We start from the raw sequence: 19402 nt of genomic DNA, 5'->3' as shown, positions 1-19402 counted from the left end.
GTTGTGATGTCAGTATTAAATATATGTCTTATATATCTACGGACAGTTTCAGGCAACATCTTGAGGTTTCGTAGAGAACAGACACAAGCTTATAAATTGACTCTTGCTTTTCCTCCTTTTTATCTGACTTCTGTGTTTCTCCCAGAGCCCATAGATTTTTTTTTGCTTATCTTCTAAAACACATAAGAAAGTAGATATTCTGCCCAGAGGACGCAACAAACACTGGAACGGAAAATCTATTTTTACAGTCACCCTTTCCAACAATCATATTGGTTTATTTACAAAATTATATATACAAGCTAAACAACTGAAGGTGTAACCCGTTGTTGTTCTTGTATGTTACAAGAAAGAAAAGCTTGTTTATGTCTAGGAAATCAATGAAATAGTAGTGATCTGCCTTTATAAGCTCCTAAACCCAATGCAGGTGGGACATTGGTTTTGAGACCGACATGGTTAAAATAATGAGAAACATCAAAAATGAGAAATTGTTTGTTAACTTGCACAGCAACTGGACATTAAATATATCAAAATGCTTCTCCCTGCAATGGGCGGTTGTAGTCTGTCTTTTTATGCAGGTGCAGGGGCAAATAAATTATTATTTCTTCTCATACTGATCTGTTTATGTAGTGATACTTTATAACAGCGTTCTGTAAATTAATTTATGTATATAGGGGCACAAGCCACCATTGATTTTGTATGGGGTGATTGCTACAGGGCAAATGTAGTATTTTCTGTAGCCATTCAATAATTGGCCATCTTTGTAATACTGGGAAGAACAGATTCTGTGAGAGCCACTCCTTGTTAGCAGGTCCTAGAGGAGGATTCTGATTCATTTATTGTATCACAGATCAACATTTCATGCTACAAAATACTTTTAAACATCCTTGTCCCTCATGTACCCACTGCTTAATCTGTAGCTGAAGACGTGAATTCTCTGAGACTTGTTGCTAGAGAATCTTTGTCAAGAGATACCATGGAAAAGGTTGCAGTTTTTACACAGTCCCTCCCTAGCAACTAGTCTCTCTAACTGGCTTTAAAGGGAATCTATCAACAGGTTTTTGCTACCTCATATGAGAGCAGCCTGATGTAGACAAAGAGAAGCTGAATCCAATGATGAATCACTTAGATTACTGGGTGCAGCCATTCTGACACAATCACAGTTTTTAGATTTAGCAATGAAGCAGAGCTGAGCAGGCTGACCCCGCCCACACCAGGCTCTCAGTGTACACAGCTATAGACAGTGAGCTGCTTATCACAGAAGGGGGTGGAGTCAGATTTGCAGATAGTCCCAGCAATGTTATTTACAAGTTGATTAAAGATTCAGTCTAAGTAAACAACAGCACACTGCCAGACAGGTGATACATTGTTGAGTTCAGTGTTTTAACCCCTACCTTATGCTGTCCTCAGATTACATAGCAAAAACCTGATGACAAATTCCCTTTAAGCATTTTTGTCTACTCTTCAGAAACATCTGAGAGACTTCAGGAAAAAGGAGAGACCTCACAGTAAAGTTATTAAGTCTCCCAAGGGTTACCGAAAGCTTCTGGAAAGCAGCATTTCTGGAAGGTTCCTTTTGTGTGATGCAAGAATGCTCTGTCATCAGGTTATGCTTTGGCCAGAAGAACATTCAGGGATAGGTAATAGGTCATAATTGGGATTCGGAGGGGCATGGCATGGGAAAAGGAATTTTGGTTACAGAAAACAAGTTCTGATTTACACAACGGTCAAAAATCTCCTACAAACCCATCCATGAAAGATGGCAAGTTTAACTTAAAGAGAACCTGACAACTGATACATGCTGCCCATCTTGGAGACTCCCTGTGTGCTTGTATAGGGAGAGATCTATCACTCAAGGGCTGTGGGCAGGAAGAAGCCATCGGGCACCCGCCTACCTGACTAGTCTCCAGCGCGACTCGGTCTCCAGCAGCTATTAAACTATGTTTTTCTCTAAAACGCCGCAGTGCTTCGGAATTAAACATACATGGCTGAAATTGTGCCGCCCACTGTCTGGTACATGCAGACCATGGAGTGGGCAGCATGTGTAAGTTGCCAGGTTTTCTTTAAAGGGTTATTCCATACATTGAAAGTTATAACCTATCCGCAGGTCCCAGCAGATCAGGATGGTTATACACCTTTTTCCTAAAGGAAAAGACAAACCATTACATAAATATGTAATGTGATACAAAGATAAATCACAATGCAGCCATATACATGTTTGCTTATACTTGATATTGTTTACAAGTCAATATACTCAGATTGTAAGGAGATTGAAAGGAAAAAAATTAATAAGTCAAGTGAAGGTTCAATATCAAACTCAGTCATATGTAAATGGGGAAGGATGAAGCACTCTGTCATGAATCCAATGGGTTGTTTAATGTGTCACCATGTTAAGATCTACAGGATTAATTTAGTACAGAGTGCATCAATCACTCAAATGGAATTTCGATGCACCCTATAGCCCTGGTTGAGCTTGAAGGTTTGTGAACCCCTCAGAAGTTTCCATATTTCTGTATAAATTTGACCTAAAACTACATCACATTTTCACTAAAGTCCTAAAAGCAGACAAAGAGAACCACAATAAATGAGTCAAACATATCAGACTTTGTCATTTTATTTTATTGAGGAAAATTATCCAATATCATATGTCTGTTTGACATTGGCAAAAGTATATGAACATTTGCATTCAGTATCTGGTGTGAGCCCCTTTTGCAACAATAACTCATCTAAATATTTATTTTAACTGTTGATTAATCCTGGACATTGGCTTGTAGGAATTGTAGCCCATTCTTTCAGCTTTGTTATGCTGTTGGGTTTTCCTCCATGAGCTGCTCACTTCAGGTCCTACCACAACATTTCTATACAATAAAGGTCAGGATTTTGACTTGGTCTTTCTAAAACTTTAACTTTATTCTTCTTTAACCATCTATTTTTAGATCGACTTCTGTGCTTTGATTCATTGTCTTGCTGCATCCATCACGTTCTGTTAAGATTCAGCTCATGTCCAGATGTCTTGACAGTTTCCTTTAGAAGTTGCTTATAACATTTAGAATTAATTGTTCCATTAAGCAAGCTGTTTTGGCTCAGAGGCAACCAAACCAACCCAAATCGTGATGCTACCACCACCGTGTTTCACAGATGAGGTTTTTATGTTGCAATGCAGTTTTTCTTTGTCCAAAAATTACACTTTACATTTAAACCAACAAGCTCTGCTTGGGCTCATGCGCCAAATTAAATATTGTTCCAGCTGCATTCTGGTTTGTCCAGGTGATCTTTAGTAAACTGCAGATGAGAAGCAATCTTGTTTTTAGAGAACAGTGGCTTTTTCCTTGCAATCCTGCTATGCACATCATTGTTGTTCAGTGTCCTCTCTAAGGTGAACTCATGAATATTAATTTTAGCTAATGTGAGAGAGGCCTTTAGTTGCTTAGAGGTTACTTTGGGTTCCTTTACCACCTCATGGACTATTATACATCTTGCTCTTGGAGTGATCTTTATTCCTTTAACACTCTGGAGGGGGGTAATAACCAGCTTCAATTTCCTCCATTTGTACTGACTTTGGATTGGTAGAATACAAAATCTACAAAATCTTGAGGTTTTGTAACTATTTCTAGATTGATGAGCATCAACATTTCTTCTTCTGAAGTCCTCAGAAATCTCCTTTATTTCTTTCCATGATACACGTTCACAAATGTATTGTGAAGAACAGACACTAATTTATCTCTGTTCTTTAAATAAAACAAGTTGCCTACTCACACATGGTTGACATCCCATTGATTGAAAACATCAGACTCTCATTTCACCTTATAGTTATCTGATAATCCTAAAGATTCACATACTTCTCACTTATGAACATGTGATTTTGGATCTTTTTTCTAAAAATGGCAAAGTCTAATTTTTTTTGTTGAATTAAGTACCTTTAAAAAGGAATTATACTTTCGACCAACTTTGCATAAATCAATAGTACAAGTGAATATAGGAAACTTTGTAATATATTTTATCAGGAAACTCTGCTTCTTTATGAACCTGTGATCCACTTCATCTCCTCCTTCACGCCTTCTTATCATCCACTCAGCTTAACTTGTCCTACCCAAGACAATATGTATTGCCAGCACAGTGTGCTGCCAGATTACACAGCACATGATACTCTATGGAGTGGGAGGGGGAGGAGGAGTGATCTGCAGAGTGAGAAAACAAGCAGAGGGAAACACAGAAAAATCATGCTGAGCTTTCTAGCAAGCATTTTACCTCCCTAATCCTGGATTAACATTTACCTATCTCTATATGCACACAAGAGCTTATTCTTAAAAGTTACTTTAAAGTACAGTTACTCTTTACACATTAATAAAATGTCAACAGTTGTAATAACATTTAAATAAATGAATAGAATAGTGTGGATAAATAGTAACTAGGACTAATGTGCAAAAATGCCAGTCATTAAAAGTTAAAAAACTGACCTCCCCTATTCCCCTCCTTCCCTGACATGTTTCGCCATGATCCAGCTTCATCAAGGTTTCAGGAACTATGTCATGCGGCCAGCATCAGTTAGGTATATTTATAAGATTCTTAAATTCCCCCCTGATCCTTTTGGCCAATTATTTTGTATGCTTATTGGTAAGCCCCTTTTTTTCATTGATTGGTGAGCCTTAAGTGAATTGTTGGCATTGCTGATTGGGTTGTAAAGGTCACATTTGTGTGCAATAGAACACTATCTGTGTTATAGCTGTGACCTGCTTGTGCTTCTACACTTATGTGGGTACTTAGACTTTGGCAAACTTGAACCCCTGTTGACATCGGATCAAAGTTAAGCATTACTCTTGGTTGGTTGGTGGAGTGTATGTGGAGTGTACTGCAGATAATGCCATAATCTCACAGCTAACTTACCAGAGTGACACTAACCTAAATCTAACCTGAACCTGAACTAATCTGAATAGTTGTATACAGAGGAATTCCTAAATACAGTACACAGGTGTCTTACTAGAATGTCTTAAACATTTTTGTTGGTGTAGTGAACTATATAATATTTTAATAAATAGAACAAAAAGTAAAGTTTTAATTTTATATAAGTTTGGTGAGTACTTACCTTAAAGTAATTTGTAGTTAAGTATTGTAACTAGGAATTGTAATTGATGTGTGTGGGGCTTCCAGTCCAGTGTAAATGCACAGCAACGAGCAGTTAAAGGGAATGTGATTTGTGATTAATTCTGCCTAAACCATGGGCTGCTTGAATTAGGCAAAGGCTCCCTTATTATAAATTTACTCTAAGCAGGGCTCCTGGAATTAAGTGACTGAGATGACTAGTCACAAAAGCGGACCCGAACAGCTTCTGCCCTCTTGGCTCTCCATGATTGACAATTCTCTCCCTATATGTGTATAGAGACCCATCAATCATGCAGAGCCAGGCAGGGAAAATCCGCCGTTGGGTCACACCTCTGTGACTAGTCATCTCTTGTTCTGGGCCCCCTGTTTAAAGTATGTACTCTCTTATTACATCGGAACCTTTTAGAGTACAGCATAAATTTGTGTAATACGGGATCCTGTCTCTGATTAATCTGCCTGTGGTTCAGGTAGTATAGGTCACATCACAGGTTTCCAAAGTGGAGCCAGGTAACAGGAATCCCAGCAAGAAGCTGTGCAAGTGGAAAGGTCTTTGATAATGAAGCAGAAGTCTATGTTCTTAGACTTATCTGTGTGTTGGATAGGAAGGTCACTTTCAAGTGTGTCTTTCTAAAATAGAGCGTTCAGATGTATTTTCCACCCTGTAAATTAGCTTGTGTTGGAAAGGCTGGACACAAGCTGTACAGAGCGTCGTGCCAGGGGGAAAAAACAGTTTGTACCTGATATCCATTTAGTTTGCCCAGATTAAGAGATTTGAGTCGACACTTCCTGCCACTAAATGTTTACATTCAATCTTCCAGATGAATCTCTTCAACCTTCTGTACCGGGTAATGACAGTCTGCCCAGCTACTGCAAAAATGATGAAGGAGACATTTTCCTGGCAGCTGAGTCTTGGAAACCCAATGTTTGCACAAGCTGTGTCTGCATGGATGGGATGATCAGCTGCTATTCTGAGTCCTGTCCGCCTGTAACCTGTGAAAGACCAGTTCTGAGGAAGGGTCAGTGCTGTCCATACTGCATTGGTGAGTACTACGGTGATACATGGGCCTGAGATTTGTACATACATAGATAATACACTGGACAGGTGGCGGTCACTTTTTTGATAACTTCCGCTGCCTTTGAAATTGGAATCCAGTAAACTTTCTCATTTGTAAAGTGCTGGAAATATCAGGAAAGCATGTTGTCTGCAGTATCTTGTAGATAAAGCTGACATTTTCAAGTACTATGAAGGATAGTCCTTTGAGAAGTGTTTGACCTATATGTTGAACAAGTCTACTCCCACCTTTGCTTTAGTATCTTAAGTTTTTATCTTTCTTCATTGTTTTCCAAAATAAATAAATAAATCTAATAATTATATAAATGATTTAACAAACTGACATTAATGATATGTCTAACTTCACATAAAAGTTCTTCTATCACCTGTATATCTACAGTAGTGTTCCTCAGCCTTTGACTTGAAAGCTGCATGCGATTTTCCATACCATTGTCGCTGGATCATATTCCATTGTCTTCAGCAGTAAAGTTTTAAATGGGAATTTTTTTTTGGACAGCCTTTTTCTAGATTATTAGTCTCTCTGAGAATGTTGCAACAATTCCACATCTCAGCTACATAGGTCTTCAGCCCCAGGGTCGGACTCCAGCTAAAAATTGGCCCTGGCAAACAAAACCCACAGTCCACATACAATATTGCCCCTTCCTCCCAAATTCTGTAACATTAGCAATTTTTGTTTTACTTGCTCACACTCTTCACCAATTCTTGAAATACTGTAGGCAAATACACTCCATCAATACAAGAAGAAAAATAAACTAAATACATGGCGAAAAAGGCAGACTTGTTTTGTCAGTCCGGACCAAATGTACACTACCAATATACAAGCAACAACTTAGGAAAAAATACTGCTATACAATGAACAAACAGTTATCATGCTGCTGACCATACAAGAGAACTCCTTCAGTTCTTACGTGACTGCTGTAGTGTCCACGCAGAGGACCACCAGAGCTGTCACTCAAGAGCAGAAGGAAAGGGGCTGTGGAGAGTTCAGTGCAGAGCGCCCAGGACTCTTTACATATAGGGAAAACTCCTTCCCCTCTAGACATTTCTCATTACCGCACACAATGAATTAAAATGTCTACGGAACTATTATGACCATCAACAAAGATGTTCGATCAAATGCTGAGGAGTCAAGACTGCTAAAAGGCTCCCATTAATGGGTGGGCAATGGTTTGTAGCTGACATTACCATGTGGCTACTATTGTTCAGCAGTCAATGCTAAATGGCGAGTCTTATTTAATCATACTGGCAAACATCTAAATGGTATATACCTGCTAAGTGCACATTCTCGCTATGCCACTATCCTCACCAGCTGATTGAGCAACTGGATGCCAGGGCTCCATGTTATGACATCCAGCATCGTACACCGGAAATCAGGGGGGTTATGGCAGCACCTAGAAGATTTAGCAACTTCTTTAGGAGGTCTTTTTCTTGATGCTTCTTTGACAATTCGAGAGAACTGTCAAATATTGTATTTACTGGGGGGGGGTTGGGCTACTTTTAGACTGACACTAAATCCATGGCACTATTTCAGTAGCCACATGGTAGTACCACCCTCAAAGTAATACGCACCAATTTTAGGGTGCCTATTAGTTGTTTTACTTAACTAAACCAGGGGCATGCTTCTATACTGTATGGTAATACAATGTTGAATATACTCCTTGTTATATCAGTAGTCTATGAATGATGTAGAAACTGACTTACAAATTGGCTTCATGCGTTAGTGTGCTGCTACCACAATCATTACACCTTCCGAAGCCAGCAAGGAATCATTCATAGCTCAGTACATGTGCTAGCAGCGAGGAGACCCATTCTGGTCCCCATTGCTGTACCACTCACTTTACTGAAAGAAGAGCCACAAAGCGATATTGTAAGTCAGTGTGTAAATCATGCAAAGGCTGCTGATTTAAACAAGAGCATGTTCAACATTGTACTACTACGTAACATAGCATATTGTCCCTGGTTTCAGGACTTAGATTGGGCTCACAGATTTCCTATAAGTAATGCTATCCATTCATTAGTGTCTATTATCCAATAGTATCTTCATGATACTGCCAGGTACAAAGCACATTACTTGCATGTTGCATGCATCACTCACACATTACATACATGTCACACACATCACCCATGCATTACAAAGAAGTCACATGCATCACTGACATACTACATACCTGCTGTACACATCACCCACACATTACATACATGCAGCACAAATACATTACACAGTTCACTCACACTACAATTTCACGGCAGTATAATATACAGTACTTGGCTTCTTTGCAGGTGAAGCACTGGATTGCCCACTGGGATGACTACTAGGTCCATAGAATAGTTAGGCCCTGACAACAGGCCCCTTCAATGAATGTCCATTTATCTACTAAGCCATGCCCCAACATGCCAGGATACTGCATCAGCCCTTTCATCTATATGCATAGTACTGCAGATTATGTGCAGATACCACTCTCTTCCTGAGATTGCCCCTCTCTTCTCTAAACCCCTGTCTGTTCTTGCTCACAGTTCCAGTCCCCCTTCCTCTGAGTTACAAGGTCTCTCCTGTCTGCTTCATGCTCCTCCCCCTTCCTATACAACCGCCTCTGCTCTCCACTGCCCCACTTCTTAGCTTACCGTACTGTCCTCCTGCCCTGCCTCTTTTTCAGTTTCAGGATCTTCTCTGACCTTCTCCCCTGCACCTGGAGGGAGGAGGCTGCAGCTTGCTCTGCTGACATCCCCCTGACATAAATGCCGGTAAGGGGGAGGGGCCATCTGGAATCTTTCCCCTTTTTGCATCCCCATTCCATGATTTCACATGCAACAGAGGAAAAGGGAAGCGGAGCTAAGGGTGAGCTCCACTTAGTCTTGTGTTCCTCTGCAGAAAATACGATTGAACAGCGGGAGGCAGAGTGGCCCACTCTTGAGCCGAGCACCTGGAATCTGGCTGGTGGGACAGATAAGTCCAGGTGTGACTTCAGTGCCTCCACCACTGTGCCACACACCCTTCTTCATCCAAATCCAGAAGTCCCAATTACTCCTGAAAGGAAAGCTGTCCATACATAAAAAAAACTTTGGCTAATCCTACTAATAATTTCACATATATGAGTGGCAGGTCTCTTAGTGTCTTCATTTGGTAGAAATAAGGACTGGACATGTTGGATTTAAACTTGTTGCATGTTAGTGTCGGCCAACACCTGACATATATGGCATCTGTCTTTCCTACTCTTACCATGGAAATAACCTGCTTACACCTCAACATATTTATTTATGGCAAACATATACAATATCAACAAAAATATATACCACGAAGTCTCATACAAGGTATAACTTTATTTAAAGATGTAATTAAACTAAAAAAGTTAAATATATGAAAAACAGCAGAAAAAAACATAGACCACTACAATACACAGTATACAAAAGTAATGGAAGATAGACACATAGTACAAAAAATCCCAGTATATCCAAAGGGTATATACCTGGACTCTCTATGAGTGCAATGTCTGTAGATTAATAAGGTTGTACTTACATCATGGGATGTGACAGACGGGATATGCGTCGTGTGGTCCACTTTGCCCCAACGCGCGTTTCACCCACGCTTTGTCAGGCGACTTCATGGCACGTATTTTTGTTGGTATTGTATATGACTGCAAGTGTGTCTCTGCATATATTATTGGAAATATGCTCGGTTTTCATAGATATTATTTATTTATGGCAAAACCTGGGGGGAAGGCTGTTCGTCAAGACACTAATCACATGTCTGCAATCGGCTTTACAAATGAAGGGATTTACCATACTTCTAAACGGTATATCTCATGAAGACTCCTCCTTTTTCAGATGGAAGCCATCACTTCAATCAGTGGCTTCATCTTCTCACACCTCCAGCAATCAGCTTCTCACACCTCCAGCAATCAGGTCCACCAGCGGGGGAGCTATTTATAAACTGCTTTCAGTTCTGGAACATAGAGCTGGGAACTTATTTTTATCATATTCATATGCCCTAAGAGCGGCTCTTGTTTTCTACATAAAAAATGATGCAGGAGAATAAAACTAACAAAGCAGAAAAGCAATCTAGTTCCATAACAAAAGCTGTTCTAACACTACTTTTATGCCCGCTATGCCAGTACAATTTAAACCGTACGTTTAATGCAATAATAATAGCAATTGTAGCAAATTCAGAAGAAAATCATTTATTTGTCTATCATACTTTCAGTCACTGTAACTTTAGACAGGTGCAAATCACAAAATACTTAACATTTTTTGTCCAGGATTTTCTTTTCATACATGTCATTAAATTTCATTTTTGATGCCACATACCAGACTAGATTTTCAAACGAGTTACAACTGGTGCATTCAGAGACATTTTTTTATTTTATAATTTACTATTTTTTTTCATTCCAGTCTTATAAAGGAGTATTCTATTCAGACAAGACTAAACATAGGGAAATACCATGCTTCTTAATTTCACACTTTTGCAATAAATTTCATGTCTCTCCCAAGTCATAGGTATGTAAGGCATTGGAATGATGGGATGGAAGTGAAAGGTTGTCTACATAGCAGTCTAGGGTGGAAAGTACCGTATTTTTCTGACTGTCAGATGAACTTTTTTTGCTGGAAAATATCTAATATCAGCCTGAATCATAGAGGGGTCCAGAAGCAAAAGATTTCCCTGTCTGCTTCTTTGATGATCAGGCAAAGTGTTTATACAGTGTATTGCCAAGTCATTAGGCAGAGGCAGATTCCTCCAGAGACACAAAAAAAAGAAACAATGCAATAAAGGATGAACATAATGCAAAGCAATGTCAAAACAAGTCATCCAATAGCTGAAATCTGGGCCAGCTGATTTAATTTTCTGTCTCCTGGATGGCACAGAAGATGGACCAACCTTCGCTGTTCTATTACACTAGGTTTTATATACCTACCTAACATCTGTCCTCCTTCGGGTATGTATGTATGAAATGGAAAAAAAAGATCTCAGTAGCCAGTTTGAGTAATGCTGTAATTCTTCTTATCAGTACCGACTGACAATGAGTTACAGAAGCGCGGTCATTTGGCGGGGTGGTCCTGCAGGAGCAGAACCTGTAGTAAGGCGGCTATTCAGTCACACTAGGGGCTCCCAGCAAGCTCAGGTATTACAGAAATGGTCAGTAGAGGTGTCAAGGACTCCCTCGAGAATAATTATAATGGGAAACTCCATTTTCCAAATGACTCAATAACACAAAATGAACCTTTTATAGACAGTTACCTCGAAAGCGTTAATACGTAGAGAGGTTCGTAAACCACTACATCCATAGCCCTTTCCACTTCATAATATAGCAAAAGCCATTATAAAGGAAATACTTACTGCCTATGTCCTTATTTAGTACTAGCGCTTAGGAGGCGACTGCCACAAGGTGATAGGAAAACCTGACACATTTCACTTTTATAAGCTTTAAAGGTCACGTTCTTACCGCTAAGCTACATGTTAAGCCGAGCAGTCTTTGGCGAGATTAAGAACATTTTACAAGCCAATCTTCTGGCAATTAAATGTTACTTTTTGTGTCGGAACAAGACTCTTGTCATATGTGTAAGATCTATACCCGCAATATCCTATACTGTGCTCACCACAGATTCTGTGGTCTTCTATAATGATTAGGCCTACAACCAGACGGTGAACGTGGGTAGTGAGTTTGACTGTTAAATAATTTTTTTTATGTTGTACATATTTTCACTGGACACTAGAATCATTACCCTAATACAAAAAAGGCAGAAATCCATGCAATATTCCGGTAATTTGTATGACACCTGGCTGTTAGTGTTGATGTGACTAACTTTGGCTCTTTGAAATCTGCGTTGTCAAGAAAATATTTAGTAGCTTTGTGATGTTCTTTAGTCAGTGCACTAGACGAACCATGACAAGCAGCAGTGCTCCGGATCTCCTGTGAGTATATATTGTTCACATGAATAAAACGAGGTGTAAAGCCACAGCATAGCCTGCTTTTCTTGTTCATCTGAACGTGTTAATTAGCAGATCCCTAGAACCATCATTGACACCTATTTATTCCTTCTCGTCTTGTCTTTTTTTTTTTTGTTATAAAAAGTCTGAGAGATGTCAGAAACTGGTGTGACCCCCACTGATGACCCCACACCTTATCTCTTACATTGACTGCATAACAAATCATTTTGGCTCTTTCTCTTGTAGGGTTGTAAGCTTTCAGTTCACCTGGAACAGTTGGCTTGTAATTAGTCTGATTAGACAGTGGAACACAAGTTTTCATTGGTATATTCATTATGATCAGTGTAACATGGGGTGACCAGAGGTAATAAGCTTTCCAGATATAAGAGGATACATTGTGGCACTCACCAGTACGTAAAAATTCCATTGCTTTATTTCCAATCATGTTAAAATACAAGCTCCCCCATGATGAAGCAGTACATGTAAAGCAGCGAAACGCGCGTCGGAGATCTAGGGGGCCTTTTCCTCGGGCTGACAACTCCTACTGGGCTTTTTTGGTATTTTCTGACTCTATTTTCTTTACCACAGTGCTTCCATTATAGGTTGTTTCTACTATGTAGGCATGTCCTCTTCATACTTTAGAGGCATGCTGTTTAAGGCCATTAATGATTGCTACTTGCTCTCTTAGTATTGTGACCCTTACATCACTCTATGTAGTGGGGTACTGTAGTGTAAAGGCAGTTATCAAGTGGGAGTTAGACTTCACTGTACCACTCTGGTGCATCAGCCAACCCTCCAAATGAGATTTTCTATATATGTTATGGCTGGCCTTAAATGCACTTGATTATTCTTTGGTGATTTCTGACAGTCTGAGCACCAGACTGAGTTGTCAGCATTTTGTTTGTCTATTATGCATTTTTAAAACTGATTTAGCTTTTGTATTTTGTGTATATTTTTTTTAGATTTGTATTTAATAAAGATTATTATATTGCGAAGAAATTAAACTCCTAATTTTCTCCTTGATGTTACAAATGTCTTGTGGAGAGGCTTTCGAGTTGGACCACCTGGGACATGTGCCTCAGGTTGACCCTCTTACTATGCAGACGCTATACCTTGTGGGTTGCTGGTTTATACATGTTAAAATACAGCAGGAAGGCATGTGGAATACTAAGCACATGCACAACAGCCTTTTTGCGCTTTCTGGACCAGGAAGAAGCACATGCAAGTGCGAAACGGCAGTTGTCCGTGTTCATAGTGTTCCTCATTACTCCTTGCTGTTTTTAACATGATTAGAATAAAGTAATATAAATTCTTATCTACTAGGGAGTGCCGCAATTTACCCTCTTTTATCTGGAAATCTTTTTGCTTGGACTATTTTTTTATGATTATGTGGAGCACCACTGATATATGCGGGAATAATTGTGCTGAGAGTGCCAGTACTATCTTCTACAGATTGCTTGCTAATGACCAATGGTAATGATTCCACCTACCTGGTTGTTCCTCTCCAGTCCAGCCTTATGAGCAAAAATGAATATTCAGAAGGTAGCCTGGAGAATCTTTAAGTGAAAATAGCAGATCAGGTTGAACATAGTCTGCCATGTTTTCCTGCCTCACAATATTCTTTGTCATTATGCCGTAGTTTTCACAGTTGACAAACAATTTTATTGCCTCCGATAGCTGATTGTAAATGCCATTCTCCATTCTTAAGAACAAATTAGAAATTGTAGGAAATTATTTGATTCTTTGACATTTTTGGTCTATATTTTGTTTAGATTTCTATGGATAATTTTCATGAATTGCCATTTTATGTTTTCTGTGCTAAGGAATTTATGCTTGCAGTTGTTGGAAACAAAGAATATTATTAAATTACTTTTGTGGAAATGACCCATAGAGCTTCTGGTAGTGATCCAAAATGCATTTTATCCTAGGACAGATAACCTTTATACTTGTGGGAGGAAATCCGTTCATGTTTTATGATAATATTGTAACACTAGTTACAACCCCCATTAACCTGTCAGACATTGCAGATTCTCTAATTATTTTCAGATATTATTTTAATTCTCATCTGAAAAGCTAAATACTATAGGAGGGAAGTAAGCACTTACTAGATATAACCTTCTTAAGTGTATGTCCATGATAAAGAACGTCCATCTTATTGCTTAGGAATATTTATGTTACTGAGTCTATAAGGGCTACAAGCTAATATTGGTGTATAGTAGAACTGTAAATTTTAGATATTAGTATACCTGTTAATATTTAAAGGGAGTCTGTCACCAGGTTTTTGCCACCTAATTTGAAACCCTGATTCCTGCTATCTGTCACTTACTGAGCTGCTTGCTATAGCTTTGATAAAATCAGGATATATAATTTATATAAACCAGTAAACCTGCTGCCATGTGGTCTTCCATAATCATTGAAGAAGCTCAAGGCGAAACGGCGTCGTCGGGGTTGACTTCACCATCCCTCCTCTGGCTAGCTTACTGTTCTTTGGATTATCACATGTGAGTACCCCCTTTGGCATCCATGCTCCTTTACAGCACACTCTAATGCAGTTATTCTACATGCACAGTCTCATTATTTAGGATATAAATTGTAGCGTCGGCGTCCCTGCCTCCTGTTAGGCAGGGACGCTGTTCCCCTCACCTCTCCGCTCCGTGCCCGGCGTCTTCCTCCCGCTCCGCTCCGTGCCCGGCGTCTTCCTCCCGCTCTGCTGGCAGCGCGCGCTGCTTCCCGGCCACTGTGCTTAGGGCGCGCGCTCCCCCTCTCTTAAAGGGGCCGCGCGAGCCGTCCTAAGGAGTCCCCGGCCAATGGCCGGAGGACCTCACCATATATAAGGCACCTCCTCCAAAATGGAGGTGCCCGAGCAATGTTGTTGCATAGCCTATCACTCTGCTTCAGCCCTCAGGTCCCGTTACCAGATACCTGCCAGTTACCTGCCAGATTCCTGCTTGATACCTGCCTGATACTTTTCTATCTGCTTACATTCCTGCGGTCCGACAGTCTGCCTACCAGCCCTGTCAGTCTGTCTATGGATCTGTTTGCCCGCTCACCTGGGAGCGCTCATCTGCTACCTGCCTGCTAGCCTACCTGGAGGCTCTGCCGTCACGTGCTGTGACCACCTGCCTGTCCAGAGACTCTTACCCGCTCACCTGGGAGCGTCCGCCTGCTACCTGCCTGCTAGCCTACCTGGAGGCTCTGCTGTCACGTGCTGTGACCACCTGCCTGTCCAGAGACTCTTACCCGCTCACCTGGGAGCGTCCACCTGCTATCTGCCTGCTAGCCTACCTGGAGGCTTAGCCGTCACCTGCTGTGACCACCTGCCTGTCCAGAGACTCTTGCCCGCTCACCTGGGAGCGTCCACCTGCTACCTGCCTGCTAGCCTATCTGGAGGCTTAGCCGTCACTTGCTGTGACCACCTGCTTGTCCAGAGACTCTTGCCCGCTCACCTGGGAGCGTCCACCTGCTACCTGCCTGCTAGCCTATCTGGAGGCTTAGCCGTCACTTGCCGTGACCACCTGCCTGTCAAGAGAGTGTCCCCGTCACTTGCCGTGCCCTTCTACCCAGAGACTGTCCCCGTCACTTGCCGTGACCTCCTGCCCTTCTACCCAGAGACTATCCCCGTCACTAGCCGTGACTACCTGCCCGCCTACCCTGGGAGCCACCCGCTTCCTTACAAGGACTGCCCCTTTGTATAGTTGCTCAGAGGTTCCACTTCCCAGACCCATTATAGTTTGCTCGGGCCATGGAACCCGGTGGCACCCAAGCTCCCTCGCTCTCGGACTAATGTCATGAACTTTCCCGTCAGAGGTCCCAACAGGAGTCCATCATGAGTCACCTGCGTACTGTTAACTCCCGCCTGGACACATTGTTTACCTCTTCGGGAGCTGCCTCCACACGCACACTTACTACCCCGGCACCGCCGCAGCCCATCAACACCATGGCATCTCTTCCCGGTCCCCGCCTCTCCGCTCCTCCTCGTTTTGGCGGAGATCCCAGCTAGGCACGGGGCTTCATTAACCAGTGCACTCTGCACTTCGAACTGTTGGCACACCAGTTTTCCACCGACCGAGCCAAAGTAGCCTTCATCATGTCCCATCTCACGGGAGAGGCACTGGCTTGGCTAAATCCTCTATGGGAGAGAGGAGACCCCCTGGTGTCCATCCTGCCAGCCTTTCTCACGGCTTTCCGGAAAGTCTTTGACGAACCAGGACGGAAGACCTCATCCGCATCATCTCTGCTACGCCTCCGTCAAGGAAATCTCACCGTGGGCCAATATGCCATACGGTTCCGTACCCTTGCTTCGGAGCTGGCCTGGGATAACGACGCCCTGGTGTCCGTCTTCTGGGAAGGTCTGTCCGGCCATATTAAAGATGAACTCGCCGGTCGGGACATTCCTACCACTCTCGATGACTTAATAACACTTGCCACCCGGATTGACATCCGGTTCCAGGAGCGCGCCAAAGAGGTCACCCGTGAGAGGAGGTTTCCACGTCTAGCCCCTACCTTCCAGAAACCCGTCACTTCTCCCGTTACTCCCCAGGCGCACTCACCCGAGCCTATGCAGGTCGACCAGACCAAGATGGTCAAAACCCGTCAAGAGTTACGCCGAGCCGAGGGGAGCTGCTTCTACTGTGGCAGTAAGGAGCACCGGATCCGTTCCTGCCCGGAGAGGTCGGGAAACGCCTGTGTCTAGGATCGCTCAGAGAGGTCGTCCTAGATAAGAGTAAACCCTCTCCATCTCTGTTGCTGTCGGTCTCTATCATCTGCGGGGAGAACCGTTATTTTGAACTAGCCCAACTTGACTCTGGAGCTGCCGGAAATCTAATTTCTCAGTCCCTGGTTGAGAAATACCGCATTCCCACCAAACCTCTAGCTGTTCCCTTATCTGTCGCTGCCGTAGATGGGGGCCTCTTACCACATCCCATCCAACTCATCACCGAATCCATAACCCTGCAGGTGGGAATGCTGCACTCAGAGAGCATCTTCTTTCATGTTCTGCCTGGACTCTCTCACGCCCTCTTGCTAGGCCTACCTTGGCTTCAGAAACATGCACCCGTGCTTGATTGGCAGACCGGAGAAGTCCTTCGCTGGGGACAGGACTGCCATAAGACTTGTTTAGTTCCCGTCCATCCTGTCCGTCCTTCTCCTACCCCAGCCAATCTACCTGGTCTTCCGGTTCCCTATTGGTCTTATGCGGACGTCTTTAATAAAAAGGAGGCAGAGACATTACCCCCTCATAGACCATACGACTGCCTAATCGACCTGATACCCGGCGCTACTCCTCCCCGTGTTGCGTATTTACCCTTTGTCTGCTGCTGAGACCCGGTCCATGTCTGAATATATTAAGGAGAATCTGGCCCGGGGATTTATCCGGAAATCGACCTCCCCGGCGGGAGCAGGCTTCTTCTTCGTCAAAAAGAAGGACGGCTCACTCCGTCCCTGTATAGACTATAGAGGCCTTAACCAGATCACGGTGAAGAATAAATACCCCCTTCCGCTCATTCCAGAATTATTTGACCGTCTGAGGGGGGCTAGAATCTTCACCAAGCTGGACCTCCGTGGGGCGTATAACCTGGTCCGTATCCGTCAGGGGGATGAATGGAAGACGGCATTCAACACCCGGGACGGCCACTATGAATACCTGGTAATGCCCTTCGGTCTCTGTAACGCTCCCACCGTCTTTCAAGAGTTGGTCAATGACATCTTCCGGGACCTTCTCTACTCCTGCGTAGTGGTGTACCTGGACGACATCTTGGTCTTCTCTCCGGATCTTCTCACTCACCGGAGGGATGTTCGTCAGGTCCTGCTCAGGCTGAACCACCTCTACGCTAAATATGAGAAGTGCCTCTTTGAGCAGACCTCGCTTCCGTTTTTGGGCTACATAATCTCTCAGACCGGCCTACGAATGGATCCTGAGAAACTGTCTGCCATCCAGAAGTGGCCCCGACCAGAGGGATTGAAGGCTATTCAGCGGTTCCTGGGCTTCGCCAACTACTACCGCCTCTTCATACCGCACTTCTCTTCCCGGACTGCCCCAATCTCTGCGCTCACCCGTAAGGGCACTAATCCCAGAGAATGGCCGCCCGAAGCAGAGGAGGCCTTTCTTTCCTTAAAACAGGTTTTCTCTTCCGCCCCGGTGCTGCATCGTCCGGACGGCAACAAACAATTCTTCCTGGAAGTGGACGCCTCCTCCTCTGGAGCCGGAGCGGTACTTACCCAAAAGTCGCCTTCCGGAAGAATGGTAACTTGCGGCTTCTTCTCCAAACTCTTCTCCCCTTCTGAGCTCAATTATTCTATAGGAGACCGAGAGTTATTGGCCATTAAGCTGGCACTGGAGGAGTGGCGTTACCTGCTCGAGGGGGCTCTTCACCCGGTAATAATTTACACGGACCAGAAGAACTTGGCTTACCTCCAGAGCGCCCAGAGACTTAACCCGCGCCAAGCCCGGTGGTCCTTGTTTTTTGCCCGATTTGATTTCGTTCTTCATTTTCGCCCGGCAGACAAAAACATCAAAGCTGACGCCTTGTCCCGATCCTTCCTGGTGTCTGATCTAGAGGAGGAGCCTAAGCACATCATTGATCCCGCCAGAGTAATGCAGGTGGCCCCCGTGAATCTAAATCGTCTCCCTCCCGGTAAGACGTTCGTAACAGTACCTGATCGGAAGAAGGTCCTACACTGGGGTCACTCGTCTAAGCTAGCTGGCCACGCCGGTCAGAAAAAGACCCTCCAGCTTATTACCCGGCATTACTGGTGGCCTACCCTGCACAAGGACGTAATAGACTTTGTTTCAGCCTGTGTGTCCTGCGCCCGCAACAAGGTTCCGAGACACCTGCCTACCGGTCGCCTCCTTCCTCTTCCTGTACCTGCTGCCCCGTGGCAGCATATAGCTATGGACTTTATAACGGATCTCCCTGTCTCTGCCGGTTGTACGGTCATTTGGGTGGTCGCTGACCGCTTTTCCAAGATGGCTCACTTCATTCCCCTGCCGGGCCTCCCGTCTGCACCCGAGCTGGCTAAAGACTTTATCCGCCACATCTTCCGTCTCCATGGCCTGCCCCTCCACATCGTGTCGGATCGTGGGGTTCAGTTCACCTCATGCTTCTGGAGAGCCACATGTAAGCTGCTTGACGTCACCCTGGACTTCTCCTCCGCTTACCACCCACAGTCCAATGGTCAAGTGGAGCGGATCAATCAGATCCTGACCAGTTACCTCCAGCACTTCATTAATGCCCACCATTCGGACTGGGTGGATCTCCTACCATGGGCCGAGTTCTCTTACAATAATCACGAGAGCGAATCTTCCTCCAAATCCC

The 19402-nt window shown here is 43.3% G+C and overlaps 1 protein-coding gene across 1 annotated transcript in view; it reads left to right on the top strand.

The window, feature by feature from the left end:
• CRIM1 (cysteine rich transmembrane BMP regulator 1) overlaps nt 1-19402 on the top strand; it is an 869940-nt gene that overhangs the window by 798024 nt on the left and 52514 nt on the right. The window contains exon 13 of the mRNA XM_073672628.1: nt 5916-6137. Within this exon, the coding sequence (XP_073528729.1) occupies nt 5916-6137 (222 nt within the window). The remainder of the gene's footprint in view (nt 1-5915; nt 6138-19402) is intronic.

The sequence above is a fragment of the Phyllobates terribilis genome, unplaced genomic scaffold (genome assembly GCF_046119375.1).
Source record: "Phyllobates terribilis strain yellow unplaced genomic scaffold, ASM4611937v1 Scaffold_3__8_contigs__length_932513732, whole genome shotgun sequence".
NCBI lineage: Eukaryota > Metazoa > Chordata > Amphibia > Anura > Dendrobatidae > Phyllobates > Phyllobates terribilis.
This window is presented reverse-complemented; position numbering and strand designations above follow the sequence as displayed.